General features: G+C 39.3%; 1 protein-coding gene across 1 annotated transcript in view; it reads right to left on the reverse strand.

Annotated features, from left to right (window-relative positions):
* Positions 1-15,813, reverse strand: part of FMN2 (formin 2) — a 159,134-nt gene that overhangs the window by 108,565 nt on the left and 34,756 nt on the right. Inside the window, exon 2 of the mRNA XM_070366590.1 lies at positions 4,007-4,154. Coding sequence (XP_070222691.1) covers positions 4,007-4,154 — 148 coding nt within the window. The remainder of the gene's footprint in view (positions 1-4,006; positions 4,155-15,813) is intronic.

Below are 15,813 nucleotides of genomic sequence, written 5' to 3' on the forward strand. Positions count from 1 at the left end.
TTGTGGAAAAACAGAAGTGCAGTCCCTGAGAAAGGCAGAAAAGGCAGCACCACGAATCTGAATTGGCCTGCCATGTGGATTAGTGGGGCTTTCCAGGTGGTACTAGGGGTAAAGAATCTGCCTGCCAATGCAGTAGACAAAGGGACCCCAGTTTAATCCTTGGGTTGGGAAGATGGCAATGGAAACCCACTCCAGTATTCTTGCCTGGAGAATCCCTTGGACAAGGAGACTGCGGGATATAGTCCATAAGTTCACAAAGAGTAAGACACGACTGAAATGACTTAGCATGCACACATGGGGATTAGTAACCAGTGTAAAGAAGAGCCAAAAGGCCAAAGAAAAGTCAAAGGAAAACCAAGTTGTCAATTTTCTAAGATAGAACCACAAGTCTTTCTTCTTCAGAAAGAAAAATAATCAGTGAGTTGTTTTACTTTAAAACAAAGCTGAAAGGGACCACATGCTACAAACAGTAATTTTAGCTGTAAAGTCACTACACACAGATCACAGTCAAGTGCACTGGAAATAGTTTATCACCATTAATAATCATATTATCAGTATTTGCAATTAATATGTATTTTTCAAAAAACGTAGGGTCTATGCATGGTTTTCAGTGTTACTGACATTCTCACTTGCCTGCTTATGGTCCCAGAATGAGAATGCCCTGCAGAATCCCACAGAATCACAGTAGGAAAAGTTTTAGCAAGGGCCATTAGACCATTTTGGACAAAACAGTTACTGGGCTCTTGGGTTTATTAACAGATCAGCTGGAGAAAAATAAGTCACTACATTAAACTATTTTCTACTTATCTCCATCATCCTCTTTAAGAATACACATTTTAAAAGGAGACAAATTGCTATATTAAAAATTGTTACTCTGGCATTTTGCAAGTTATATCGAATAACAAAGAAAAAATTAGTTTGCAAACGTCTTGGCCTCAATTCCAACTATCATCTCTTACCAAACTAAAATTCATATTATCACTAATTAACTTTCTGTCTAGCATTCCTCCAGTTTACAAAAAAAAAAAAAAAAAAAAATCAGTAACATAAAATGTTTCATAACTTTTTTTAATTGCCCTAAAATTTTAGAGGATAATATAAATGTTTCAGTTAAAGTTGAGAAGTTCAACCTAGTGATGAAAAAAATGAAAACATCACCCTAATCACTGGTGTAAAACACAAGACATGAACAACTTAAAATATGTCTCAATGAAATTGACTGATTCTACTGTAGCTACACCTAGCTATTTCCTAACCGGTAAGTAACTTCCAGAAAAACATCAACTTTTGCTTTATTGACTACACCATAGCCTTTGACTGTGTGGATCACAACAAACTGTGGAAAATTATTAAAGAAATGGGAATACCAGACCACCTTACCTGCCTCCTGAGAAATCTTATGCAGGTCAAGAAGCAACAGTAAGAACTGGACATGGAACAACAGACTGGTTCCAAATTGGGAAAGGAGTATGTCAAGGCTATATATTATCACCCTGCTTATTTAACTTATATATAGAGTACATCATGTGAAATGCCAGGCTGGATGAAGCACGAGTTGGAATCAAGATTTCTGGGAAAAATATCAGTAACCTCAGATATGCAGATGACACCATCCTTATGGCAGAAAGAGAAGAAGAACTAAAGAGCCTTTTGATGAAAGTGAAAGAAGAGAGTGAAAAAGCTGGCTCAAAATTCAACATTCAGAAAACTAAGACCATGGCATCTGGTCCCATCACTTCATGGCAAATAGATGGGGAAACAATGGAAACAGTGACAGACTTTATTATCTTGGGCTCCAAAATCACTGCAGATGGGGACTGCAGCCATGAAATTAAAAGACACTTACTCCTTGGAAGGAAAGATGACCAACCTAGACAGCATACTAAAAACCAGAGACATTACTTTGCTGACAAAGGTCTGTCTAATCAGAGTTATGGTTTTTCCAGTAGTCATATATGGATATGAGCGTTGGACTAGAAGGAAAGCTGAGCACTGAAGAATTGATGCCTTTGAACTGTGGTGTTGGAGAGGACTCTTGAGAGTCCCTTGGACTGCAAGGAGATCCAGCCAGTCCATCCTAAAGGAAATCAGTCCTGAATGTTCATTGGAAGGACTGATGCTGAAGCTGAAACTCCAATACTTTGGCCACCTGATGCAAAGAACTGACTCATTTGAAAAGATCCTGATGCTGGGAAAGATTGAGGGAAGGAGGAGAAGGGGATGACAGACGATGAGATGGTTGGATGGCATCATCGACTCAATGGACATGAGCTTGAGCAAGCTCTGGGAGTTGGTGATGGACAGGGAAGTCTGGCATGCTGCAGTCCATGGGGTCACAAAGAGTTGGACATGACCGAGCAACTGAACTGAAGTAACTTTTGACATAAACAAATAAAAGTGTATTTAATAGGATAAATACATTAAGTTATATAATTTTCCCTTTAAAACTAAATTGTTTTACATGCTCGTTTTTTTCAGGTGTTACATAAGCACCCTCTCATCTCTGAAGATCTACCTTGGCCCTTGATCAACTGTTCTCTGTACCCAAAGAAAGTCAAAGCCCTACATAGAACATGTTTCTTATGTCACACCTCTTGTTTGTGGTTCATTTCAGAAAGTATAGTCCATCAAGTAAACACTAAGCACTGTTTCAAAAGCATGGGCCTTTAAAAAGGGGTACACAAGGTTGGGTGTGGGCCCCCAGTCAGTGCCTCAGTGCAAAGAAAGAAGAAGTAAATGCATCACTTCGGGATGAGGAGAAAAACAGAGGTTGTGAGCAGGAGGCCCCCTCTGCAGATCTTTGGACAGGAGTCTGAAATAAAGTCACTGAGGGTGTGGGCCATTGTTGGCTTTACAGGGACTCATGAGGAATATAATGACTGCATTCTGGATGCTAATCTATGCTTTAACACTTAGATAATTCTCAAAGTATCCATATGCAGTAGGTGTTATCCTTACTACCATTTAACAGGTGCAGAAAACAAGGACAGAAGTTAGGAAACTTGCCCGAGGTTACAAGCTGATACACAGCAGAGTCCATGCTCCCTGGTCACACTCTTTACAGAGGTCCCAGCTAGGCATCCACCCAACATCTTTCTCTCAATAAACCAATGGGAATAAAATACCAAATTCTTAACTCTAACACCATGCTATGATACCATTTAGGAAAATTTGATGAGGGAGAGATTTCTGAATTGTAATAATGCCCTTCTATTTACTCTTCCCTGATGGATTAGATGCCAATATTCCTGATCAGTCCACCAAGAAGAAGCTGTGATTTTATTAAGCTAAAATGAAAAACGACGCAAGGAGTAAGACAATCAAATTCCATAAAAACATTGTTACACAAATATAATTCTTAATTCAATACAATGAATTGCTTTTCTAGCTTTGGGCTCCATAAAAAGCTGATGTCAATGTCATGCTACCTTCAAAGTACTTCAAGAATAACACAAAACACTTTAGGACAACACAAGGGACAAAAAAAAACCCAAACATTACATCTGAACAATGTATGATTTTTTAAATTACTTAAAGTTTAGATTTAGTAGAATGTATAGCTTCATCTTGCCTCTATCAATTATCTCTGAAGGCAAGGAAAAAACCAACAAAAGCTCAAAGAGAATAGTAAGGGAAGAGCCAGGGAAGGAGGTGAGGTGGCTGCCGCCTCTGAAGCCAACAGACAGAAAGTTCCCCTCTGAGCTTTCAGCCCATACAGTGGGTGGCTTCCTTCCAGGTGGGGGCCTCAGCTGGACCCCAAAGCAGTGGTTCTCAGACTCTGTACACACAGTACTAACTGGATAGCTCTAGTTGCCCAGTCCCCGTAACTATGAAGATAGAGGGTAAGAATTTTCAATTTAACAAGCTTCCCAGTGATTTAGCCTGATTTATATGATGATTGTAATCTAAGAAATACTTGGAAGAGAAACCCAGACTCACTACTCAGCAGGTGCTTCACAGAGATTTGATGTTACTTTCAGAACATACACTCTTCCCGTGGGCCTACCTGTGTCAGCATCCTTAGGCCTGTGTTCTTCATCAGGAGGTTTAGATGGTGGCCAAGCAGCTGGGACTCTCCTAGGAAACTGCCCTTCGATATAATCCAGTGAGTGTGTGGGTTGACTAACTGCAGCCCAGGTGTAAAGTTGATCTTGCTATATTAAAAAAAAAAAATTAAGCTATTTTAATTCAATCATGAAAAATGGAGTCTTCTTGATTGATAATTGCAACATCATTTCTATCATAAATATATGTGTGATAGGCATATATATAGATGCAAACATACATAAAACATGAAACAGCATTTTATACTATTCAATGTAGATTCATCACATCAACTTTCTTTCACACATTTTGTTTTCATAACCATATGTGTTTCAACTCCTATGGTAAAATTTTAGTCTCTTTCTTTGGAGGTAAAAGGCCATGTGGGTCTGCAGGGAATTACAAGGTCAGAAAATCCACCCGATCACAGAGTCCCCTGACTAAGCGTCTTCAATGCACTGGAATATGATGTACCTTTGAAATCTGTGTAAACACTTGGCAAAATCAGAGAACAGGCAGTGCTGGGCACTCAAGGACAATAAACAGCTTCCTTGCCTTCAAGAACAGAAAGCCCAGGAAACTAATTATCCTCAATCCAGGTCGGGACCAGTTTGGGAGAGGAACTATAAAAAAGTAAGTGAACTTGCCAAGAAAAAAAGAACTGGACAGGGATCTTGCAAAGAAAGCTCTTCCCAGCTGGAGATCAACAGAATCTGGACAGAATGAGAAGCAGGCTCATAGCTACATCTCATGCCAGGAAGCCAAGTGGGAACCATAGAAAGGAGGCCACTCTGAGGCTGCAGACACCCTTGGAAACTGCCCGCTAAGATTGCAGGGTAACAGGTGCTTCAGGATGCAGGCACCAATGCACACAAGCCCTGGATTCTCTTCCTGACATCCTCCTTACTCACAGGTATATTTCCCTAAACCTTTTGATCAACACAGCAAATAGAACAGAGAGAGTAATTGAGTGGTAGAAACAAAAATAAAAAACATGATATAAACACCATGCTGACACTGAACTTGAATTAACCAGTGGAGAGGCATTGCTATTTCCAAAAATTTGCTTTGCAAATTAATTGAAGAACTGCATAAAATATTCTTCAGTGTCAACAGTAAAATACAATGTATATATCAGTTAGTTTAAGCTTCACCTTTAGGGACACTCACTGCCCCTATCCAAGAACTCAGATTCTCAGGTCTGAATCAGGAAGGGTCCCACTGTAGACCGGTCAGCCAGTCACATCTTTCACATACACATCACATCTTGATTGATACCAGGTCTACTAAATATCAGAAATAACTTTTTATTGGAAAAATGAGTGGTTTAATTAACATGATATTAGAAATGAGCTCTCGTTGGTAAAAGTAAAGGAATTCAATGGACGTGGACCAGCAAATCCCTGTCCAGGGATTAGACATCAGAGAATATCCTCATTCTGGCAAGAACAAGGTGAGATGTGGACAAGGGGCAATATCAAGGCTCAGTGTCCCCTTCACATCCACAAAATGTGAACCTCTCGCGTAAAGAGCAGCCAAGCACCTGGCAGGGGAGCGAGCTGTGTGTTTCCCAAAAGGGGGACTCTGACTTAGAGAGCTTCATCATCCTAATAATAAACCCACTCAGTCTCAGACTTCATTTGCTCCACAGAAAAGAGTCAGCGCCAGCAGCCATGGGGACAAGTGGTTTCACTCAGGATTTCATCATTCAGCAAATACAAGTTTGCTAAAAGCGCTCCGTAAAAGCCTACATAAACCACAAACAGCCTGGCCAGTCCTGCCGTCTTTCAGCCCCACCCCAGGACTGAAACACATACAGACCTGTAAGGTGACAAAACCTCTCCTTCATCGTACGGCTCCACAAGCAGGGAATAAGCAAGCACTAAGTTCTGTTGTGGTTCTTCAAGAACCAAATGTCAGCTCTTCCAGCTGTCCTTTTTCTATAACCCTCCTACTCATCCTCCCAAATTCATCTCCCCACATGTCCCAAATCAAGCTCCACTTCACTGGAATGCCCCAACCTAGCCTTTCGCATGCACAGCATCTAACCAAAGATTAAGTCCCACTGGGGTCTCCCCCAACTCCCAAATCACAGCTCGTTAGCCCCGCCTTTTGTTGACAGTTAACAGCATGCAATCCAGATCAGTGGCTGAACACATTTCTGAGTACATTTCGCCTTCCCTTAACCGCCTAACCTACTTCAGCACAGAAAGTGTGTACACAAGTCCTGTAAAATTCCCAAGCACTCCATAAATACCACTTAATGTCTACTGAATTAACACATTTGTCAGATAAGAAAGAAAAGCAAGAGAGATGGTTTATCAACATGAGAGCAGCTGGAGCTGTGATCTCATTTTTTTCATCTGCTTATTAACAAAAGTACCAGAGGGGTACTTTGTGTGCATTAAACAGAAAACAAAGGTGTCAAGCAATCCATTATATCTAAACCTATTCACAACTGTACCATGTAAAACAACATCAACAACAACAAAAAACATGGGACAGACAAAACTCCTAGGATAGAACCAGAACTGCACCCCAGACATATCTGCTAACTTTATAACCCCTTCATGTCCTCACCAGGAACTCAGAAACAATGCCTGATCTTGTCTTTCTGCAGGACTGGAGTGAGCAGGGCAAATGCTACATGAAAACAGCTGTGTAAACCACATGGTGTAACTCAAACGTAACTACCGCAAGAGCTAGTTGCTTTGATTTCTTTTTTTAATTTTAATTTTTGGTACATTAAATTTACTCATAAAAAATTATAAAAATGTACAAGTTTGCCTTTTTAACAAAGTATAATAAAGCTCCCTAAACAATACTTGACATTTACAATTCAAAATCAAATTAGCAGAATACTAAACATTTACAAAACTTTATTTTTTACAGGGCTTCCCTGGTGGCTCAGATGGTGAAGAATTTGGCTGCAATGAGGGAGACCTGTGTTTGATCCCTGGATTGGGAAGATCCCCTGGAGAAGAGAACGGCTACCCACTCCAGTATTCTGGCCTGGAGAATTCCATGGACTGTATAGTTCATGGGGTCGCAAAGAGTCGGACACAATCGAGCAACTTTCACTTTCACTATCTTTTTAAAAATATTTTTTTTACATATAAATTTTTGAAAATTTTAATTGGAGGCTAATTACTTTACAATATTCTAGTGGTTTTGCCGTATATTGAAATGAATCAGCCATGGGTGTACATGTGTTCCCCATCCTGAACCCCCTCCCAACTCCATTCCCATCCCATCCCTCAAGGTCATCCCAGTGCACCAGCCCTAAGCACCCTGTCTCATGCATCGAACCTGGACTGGCGATCTACTTAACATATGATAACATACATGTTTCAATGCTATTCTCTCAAATCATCCCACCTTCGCCTTCTCCCATGGAGTCCAAAAGTCTGTTCTTTACATCTGTGTCTCTTTGCTGTCTCGCATATAGGGTTATCGTTACCATCTTTCTAGGTTCCATATATATGCATCAATATACTGTATTGGTGTTTTTCTTTCTGACTTACTTCGCTCTGTATAATAGGCTCCAGAAGTTACATGCAACTTTGTAGAACTGACATAAAAGAATGGCTCAAAAATGGGAGAATTTTCCTTCATTCCTAAAAAGAAAATGCATCCCAGAAGCTCTGAAGATTCTTGAGATCATGAGGCCTTTAGTTTTAGCACCAGTGCCTGTCTTTGTGCACCTAAGACCTCTGCACAGGTGAGGTCTTACAACACTGAGATGGGCCAGCCGGAGCGCCACTCCCTCCAGTAGCAGTGTAGTAACACTGACCTTTGGCCTCAACCAGCACAGTATGCAGTTTGCACATATTCAGAACCTTCAGACTTTTAAGTAATTTAGCCTCTTCAGAACCCTTGTGTGTAAATGTCACTTGCCTCACTTTCTGGGAGTCATCTGCACTTTGTTTTTTTTTTTTTTTTTAATTTTATTTTATTTTTAAACTTTACATAATTGTATTAGTTTTGCCAAATATCAAAATGAATCCACCACAGGCATACATGTGTTCCCCATCCTGAACACTTTGGAAAGGACAGCCAACCCGCTCAGGTGCCACAGGCCCAGCCACTGGGATGAGTGGTCAAGCTAAGCAGGGTCATGGTTTCCCTCACAATGTTTAAGACCCTTCAACATGTAATGCCATCCATTACCACTGTGGAAAACAAACAAGGCATCAAATAAGCCACCACAGAGGCAGGAAAAGTGACAGTGACATGGTGTGAGGAGGGTACAACCCAGTTCCCACTTAGCAAATGCTCACTAGAAACAATGGAACGAGTGGACAGATGCAAGCCTCCATCAGTTTGTGCTCATATAGGAATGCATTACAGCTGTATAACACTAGGCAAAATTACTACCCACTATGCTCCTCCACAGGAGAAGGCAATGGCACCCCACTCCAGTACTTTTGCCTAGAAAATTCCATAGACGGAGGAGCCTAGTAGGCTGCAGTCCATGGGATCGCTAGAGTCAGACACGACTGAGCGACTTCACTTTCACTTTTCACTTTCATGCATTGGAGAAGGAAATGGCAACCCACTCCAGTGTTCTTGCCTGGAGAATCCCAGGGACGGGGGAGCCTGGTGGGCTGCCGTCTCTGGGGTCGCACAGAGTTGGACACGACTGAAGCGACTTAGCAGCAGCAGCATGCTCCTCCACATGTAGTGTGCAGTGTAAACTAACTATGTGACCTTCCTTCGATAAAGGACCTAGAGTTCTAAGTAGTGAATTAAAATACTGAACCTACTAACTGCTATACTAACAAGCTGACTCAGGTAATTTTGGGGGATTTTAAATGATTCTGGTTTTTTAAAATACCTAATCATATATATGTATTTATTATTTTAGGTGCTAGTTCCCATTTTCTCAGTGCTCTTTAGCAATTAGAAGTTTTTAACATTTGTATCCTTTCCCATTTTCAATATTATAATATAAAAACTAGAAAATAAGGTAGAAAATTGAGTGTTCTGCTTAAACAACAACAACAACAAAAAGATGAGTGTTTTGTCCTCATGGTATATTCTACTTCAGTCTGCACATGCCACTTTCTCCATTCTTGCAGATACAAAATGCGAGTAGAAGCTTTAAAATATGACAAATTACACAGAGCAGATTGGCTGGTGCCACAACTACCTGGTTGCCACAGCATTTGGAAACTGAGTCTATGATTTCAGGAAAATGATTACGTAGTTGAAAGAGTCAGTCTGATCTGTTTCTAGCTGATGAGGACATCTTCTGAGGAAATGCCAAATGCTCCTTAGGCTCACTGACTGTGGTTGCTTCTGGAGAGAAACTTCATAAGAGAGAAAACACTGCTAGCAAATATTCCCAAGTTCAAGTAAGGGGTTCACTTGGGAACAGGTCTCATGGGTAGGCAGCTGAAGCTTTGTGTTCTGTGTGTCTCATGTTTATGTTTTACCATTCTCAATTCAGAATGGCCTCATTGGAGATAGCACTCAGCACATGAACTTTCAAAGACAGCTGGAAATTTCTGTAAGACTTCTGATGACTAAAACACAGCTGTACAATGTCTAAATTCATTTCCTTCAATTAGAATGCCATACTTAAAGTTTGTTTTAATTTTTTGCTGTGTTTAGTATAATAACACTAACTTCTTACATTTATCAAAATAGTTATAAGGGGGTGGGCAGGGCTGAGTTAAGGGGTGTGTCCAGAGATGGCTATGGACTTAGGAAGTCATTTTAGGCAGCATGTCTGCTGATGGAAGGGCTGTGTTCCCTGGACTGAGGCGTCCCAGCACTGAAACTTACAGGCTGTTGAGTGGAGCCAGGTCTCCATATCAGGGGCCCAAAGTATCTGCCTCTGACTCCAGCCAGAGTGCACATAGGCCCCTGCTGTGTCTGCCATCAGCTTTTATGACTCCAGAGAGAGCTACATTCGCCTCCCTGCCTCTCCAGGAGACCCTCCAAGACAGGCATTGTGATAAAATTGAAAAAATTCAACTTGGGGAAAACAAGATTTGATGTCTGGATCCCAAGTCAGAGGCAGGCCTGCCTAGCTTGAAGCTTTGCTTTTCAGAACACAGGCACAAGTCACCCCTAACAATAAATCAACACAAACAACCCAACCAACATTTCCCTCCAAGGGCAAAAACCAAAAGGAAGGAGTAATACAACCCTAAAGCCTGGGAAAAGGAGACCTCAAGTGGAGCAAGTCAGAAAAAAGTGATGAAAAGACAGAGAAGTAGAGTACAAATGAAAGAGCAAGGCAGAAACTCACCAGACCAAATAAATAATGAGAAAATAACCAATCTCCCTGAAAGAGAATTCAGAATAATGGGAGTAAAGATGCTCTGAAGACTTGAAAATAGAATGGAGAAAATGCAAGAAGCATTTATCACAGTTAATACAATCATCAAGGACATAGAAGAAATAAAGAATAAGCAAACAGAGATGAACAACACAATTACTGAAATTAAAAATACTCTAGAAGGAATTAATAGCAGAATAACTGACAGAAAAACAGATAAGTAAGCTGGAGAATAGAGTCGTGGAAATAACTGCTGAAGGGCAGAATAAAGGGAAAGGAATGAAAAGATTGAGGATAGCCTCAGAGACCTTTGGGACAATATTAAGCAAATCAACATTCGAGTTATACGGTCCCAAAGGAAGGAAAAAAAAAGGCACTGAGAAAATTTTTGAAGAAATTATAGTTGAATCCCCCACATAGGAAAGGCAATAGCCAATCAAGTCCAAGAAGCACGGAGAGTCCCATACAGGGTAAACCCAAGGAGAAACACATTGATACATATATTAATCAAGCTAACAGAGATTAAGCACAAAGAAAGAATATTAAATGCAGCAAGGGAAAAACAACAAGTGACATACAAGAGAAAACCCATATGATTAACAGAGGATCTTTCAGCAGAAACTCTGTAGACCAGAAGGGAATGGCAGGATATATTTAAAGTACTGAAAGAGAAAACTCTACAACCAAGATTACTATACCTGGCAAAGATCTCATTCAAAATTGATGAAGTCAAAAGCTTTACCAACAAGCAGAAGTTATGAGAATTCAGAACCACCAAACTAGCCTTGCAATAAATACTAAAGGGACTTTACATAGCCAGTAAATACAACAGAAAGGAAAGACCTACAAAAACAAACCCAAAATAATCAAGAAAATGTCCATAAGAACATATGTATCAATAATTACCTTAAATGTAAATGGATTAAATGCACTAACCAAAAGATACACAACTGACTGGATACAAAAACAAGACCTATTTATACGGTGCCTCCAGGAGACCCACTTCAGACCTACAGACACATACAGACTGAAAGTAAATGGATGGAAAAAGATATTCCATGTGAATGGAAACCAAAAGAAAGCCAGAGTGCAATCCTTATTTCAGAAAAAAAATAGACTTTAAAATAAAGAATATTATAAGAGACAAAGAAGGACACTATACAATGATCAAGGGATCAACCCAAGAAAACATAACAATTGTAAATATTTATGTACCTAACATAGGAGCATCTAAATACAGAAGGTAAACACTAACAGGTGTAAGAGGCAAAATCTACAGCAACGTAATAATAGTAGGGGACTTTAACACCCCACTTACACCAAAGCACAGATTATCAAAACACAGAATCAATAAGGAAACTCAAATCTTAAATGAAACATTAGACCAATGGGATCTAATTGATGTCTTCAGGATTTTTGATCCAAATGGAGAAGAATACACTTTCTTCTCATTGCATATTGAATATTCTCCAGGACAGACCATATCTTGAGCCACAAATCAAGCCTCAGTAAATTTAAGGAAACTGAAATTGCATCAGGTGTCTTCTCTGCCCACAACGCTATGAGACTAGACATCAACTACAGGGAAAAAAACCTGCAAAAACACAAACTTAAACAATATGTTACTAAATAACAAAGAGGTTACTGAAGAAATTCTTAAAGAGATGGGAATACCAGACCACCTGACCTGCCTTCTGAGATATCTGTATGCAGGTCAGGAAGCAACAGTTAGAATTGGACAAGGAACAATAGAATGGTTCCAAATTGGAAAAGGAATATGTCAAGGCTGTATATTATCACCCTGCTCATTTAACTTATACTCAGACTATATCATGTGAAACGCTGGGCTGGATGAAGCTCAAGCTGGAATCAAGATTGCCAGGAGAAACATCAATAATCTTAGATATGCAGATGATACCACCCTTGTGGAAGAAAGTGAAGAAGAACTAAACAGTCTCTTGATGAAAGTGAAAGAGGAGAGTGAAAAAGCTGGCTTAAAACTCAACATTCAGAAAACTAAGATCATAGCATCCAGTCTCATCACTTCATGGTAAATAGATGGAGAAACAGTGGAAACAGTTACAGACTATTTTGGGGGGCTCCAAAAATCACTGCAGATGGGGACTGTAGCCATGAAATTAAAAGATGCTTGCTCCTTGGAAGAAGTTATGATCAACATTACTTTGCCAACAAAGGTCTGTCTAGTCAAAGCTATGGTTTTTCCAGTAGTCATGTATGAGTGTGAGAGTTGGACCATAAAGAAAGCTGAGCGCCAAAGAATTGATGCTTTTGAACTGTGGTGTTGGATAAGACTCTTGAGAGTCCCTTGGACAGCAAAGAGATCCAACCAGTCCATCCTTAAGGAAATCAGTCCTGGATATTCATTGGAGGGACTGATGCTGAAGCTGAAACTCCAATACTTTGGTCACCTGATGTGAAGAACTGACTCATTTGAAAAGACCCTGATGCTGGGAAAGATTGAAGGTGGGAGGAGAAGGGGACGACAGAGGATGAGATGGTTGGATGGCATCACTGACTCAACGGACATGAGTTTGAGTAAACTCTGGGAGTTGGTGATAGACAGGGAGGCCTGGCATGCTGCAGTCCATGGGATTGCAAAGAGTTGGACACAACTGAGTGACCAAACTGAACTACTGAAGAAATAAGAAAGGAAGTCAAAACATTCTTAGAAACAAATAACAGTGAAAACATGATGACCCAAAACCTATGGGATTCAGCAAAAGCAGTTCTGAGAGGGAAGTTTATAGCAATACAATTATATTTCAAGAAACAAGAAAAGCATCAGATAGACAAGCTAACTCTACATCCAAAGCAGCTAGAGAAAGAACAACAACAAACAAACAAAAAAAAAACAAAGTCAGCAGAAAGAAGTAAATCATAAAGATCACAGCAGAAATAAATGAAAAAGAATGAAGGAAACAATAGCAAAGATTGATAAAACTAAAAGCTGGTTCTTTGAGAAGATAAACAAAATTGACAAACTGCTAGCCAGACTCATCAAGAAAAAAAGGGAGAAAAATCAAATTAACAAAACTAGAAATGAAAAAGGAGAGGTTATAACACACAACACAGAAATACAAAGGATCATAAGAGAATATATAAGCAACTATATGCTAATAAAATTGACAATCTAGAAGAAACAGATTCTTAGAAAAGATCAACCTCCCAAAACTGAACCAGAAATAGGAATTATGAACAACTGAATTACAAACACTGAAATGAAAACAGTGACCAAAAATCTTCCCAAAGAACAAAAGCCCAGGGCCAAATGGCTTCACAGGAGAATTCTATCAACCATTTAGAGAAGAGTTAATGCCTATTTTTCTAAAACTCTTCCAAAAAATTGCACAGGAGGAACACTTCCAAACTCATTCTGTGAGGCCATGATCAGGCCAAAACCAGGCCTGATGCCAAAACCAGGCAAAGACAATATGAAAAAAAGAAAATTACAGGCCAACATCACTGATGAACATAGATGCAAAAATCCTCAACAAAATTCTAGGAAACAGAATTCAACAACATATTAAAAAGCTCATTAGCCATGATCAAGTCGGGTTTATTTCAGGGATGCAAAAATTCTTCAATATATGCAAATCAATCAACATTATACACCATACTAACAAACTGAAAGATAAAAACCATATGATCATCTCAACAGATGTAGAAAAAGCCTTCAACAAAATTCAGCACCCATTTATTATTAAAACTCTTCAAAAAATGGGCATAGAAGGAATCTACCTCAACACAGTAAAGGCCATATATGAAAAGTCCACAGCAAACATTATTCTCAATGGTTAAAAACTAAAAGCATTCCCTCTACAATCAGGAACAAGAGAAGGGTGTCCACTCTCACCACTATTATTTAACATAGTTTTGGAAGTCCTAGCTATGGGGATTAGAGAAGAAAAAGAAATAAAAGGAATCCAGATCGGAAAAGAAGTAAAACTCTCACTGTCTGTAGATGATGTGATACTATACATAGAAAACCCAAAAGAAACTATCAGAAAATCACTAGAGCTAATCAGTAAATTCAGCAAAGACTTGGGATACAAAGTCAATACACAGAAATCACTTGCATTCATATATATTAACAATGAAAAATCAGAAAGAAAAATTAAGGAATCAATACCATTCACCATTACAACAAAAAGAATAAAATATCTAGGAATAAACCTACCTAAGGAGACAAAAAACCTGTATATGGAAAACTATGACACTGATGAAAGAAATCAAAGACGACATAAACAGATGGAGAGATATTCCATGTTCCTGGGTAGGGAGGATCAATATTGTGAAAATGCCTATACTGCCAAATGCAATCTACAGAATCAATGAGATCCCTATCAAATTAACAATGGCATTTTTCCACAGAACTAGAACACAAAATTTCACAATTCATATGGAAACACAAAGGACCCCAAATAGCCAAAGGAGTCTTGAGAAAGAAGAATGGAGCTGGAGGAATCAACCTTCCTGGACTCAGATTATACTACAAAGCTACAGTCATCAAGACAGTATGGTACTGGCACAAAATCAGAAATAAAGACCAATGGAATGAGACAGAGAACGCAGACATAAACCCATGCATCCCTGGGTACCTTATTTCTGACACAGGAGGCAAGAATATACAATGGGGCAAAGATAGCCTCTTCAGTAAGTGGTGCTGGTAAAACTGGACAACTACATGCAAAAGAATGAAATTAGATCATTACCTAACGCCATACACAAAGATAAACTCAATATGGATTAAAGACCTAAATGTAAGACCAGAAACTATTAAACTGTTAGAAGAAAGCATAAGCAGAATACTCGATGACATAAATCAAAGCAAGATCTTCTATGACCCACCTCCTAGAGTAATGGAAATAAAAACAAAAATAAACAAGTGGGACTTAAAATCTTTTGCACAGCAAAGGAAACTACAAACAAGGTGAAAAGACAACCCTCAGAATGGGAGGAAATAATAGCAAAGGAAACAACTGACAAAGAATTAATTTCCAAAATATATAAACAGCTCATACAACTCAATACCAGAAAAGCAAACAACCCAGTCAAAAAGTGGGAAAGGGACCTGAAGAGACATCTCTTCAAAGAAAACATACAGATGGCTAACAAGCACATGAAAAGATGCTCAACATCTCTCAATTATTGGAGAAATGAAAATCAAAACTACAATGAGATACCACCTTACACCAGTGAAAATGGCCATCATCAAAAGGTCTACAAAAACAAATGCTGGAGAGGGTGTGGAAAAAATGTAACACTCTTGCATTGCTGGTGGGAATGTAAACTGATAAAGCCACTATGGAAGATGGTATGGAGATTCCTTGAAAAGCTAGGAATAAAACAACCATATGACTCAGCAATCCCACTCCTAGGCATATACCCTGAGAAAACCAAAACTGAAAAAGACACATGTACCCCAAGGTTCATTACAGCACTATTTATGACAGATGTTT

This window comes from Bos mutus, chromosome X, assembly GCF_027580195.1.
Source record: "Bos mutus isolate GX-2022 chromosome X, NWIPB_WYAK_1.1, whole genome shotgun sequence".
NCBI classification, from domain to species: domain Eukaryota; kingdom Metazoa; phylum Chordata; class Mammalia; order Artiodactyla; family Bovidae; genus Bos; species Bos mutus.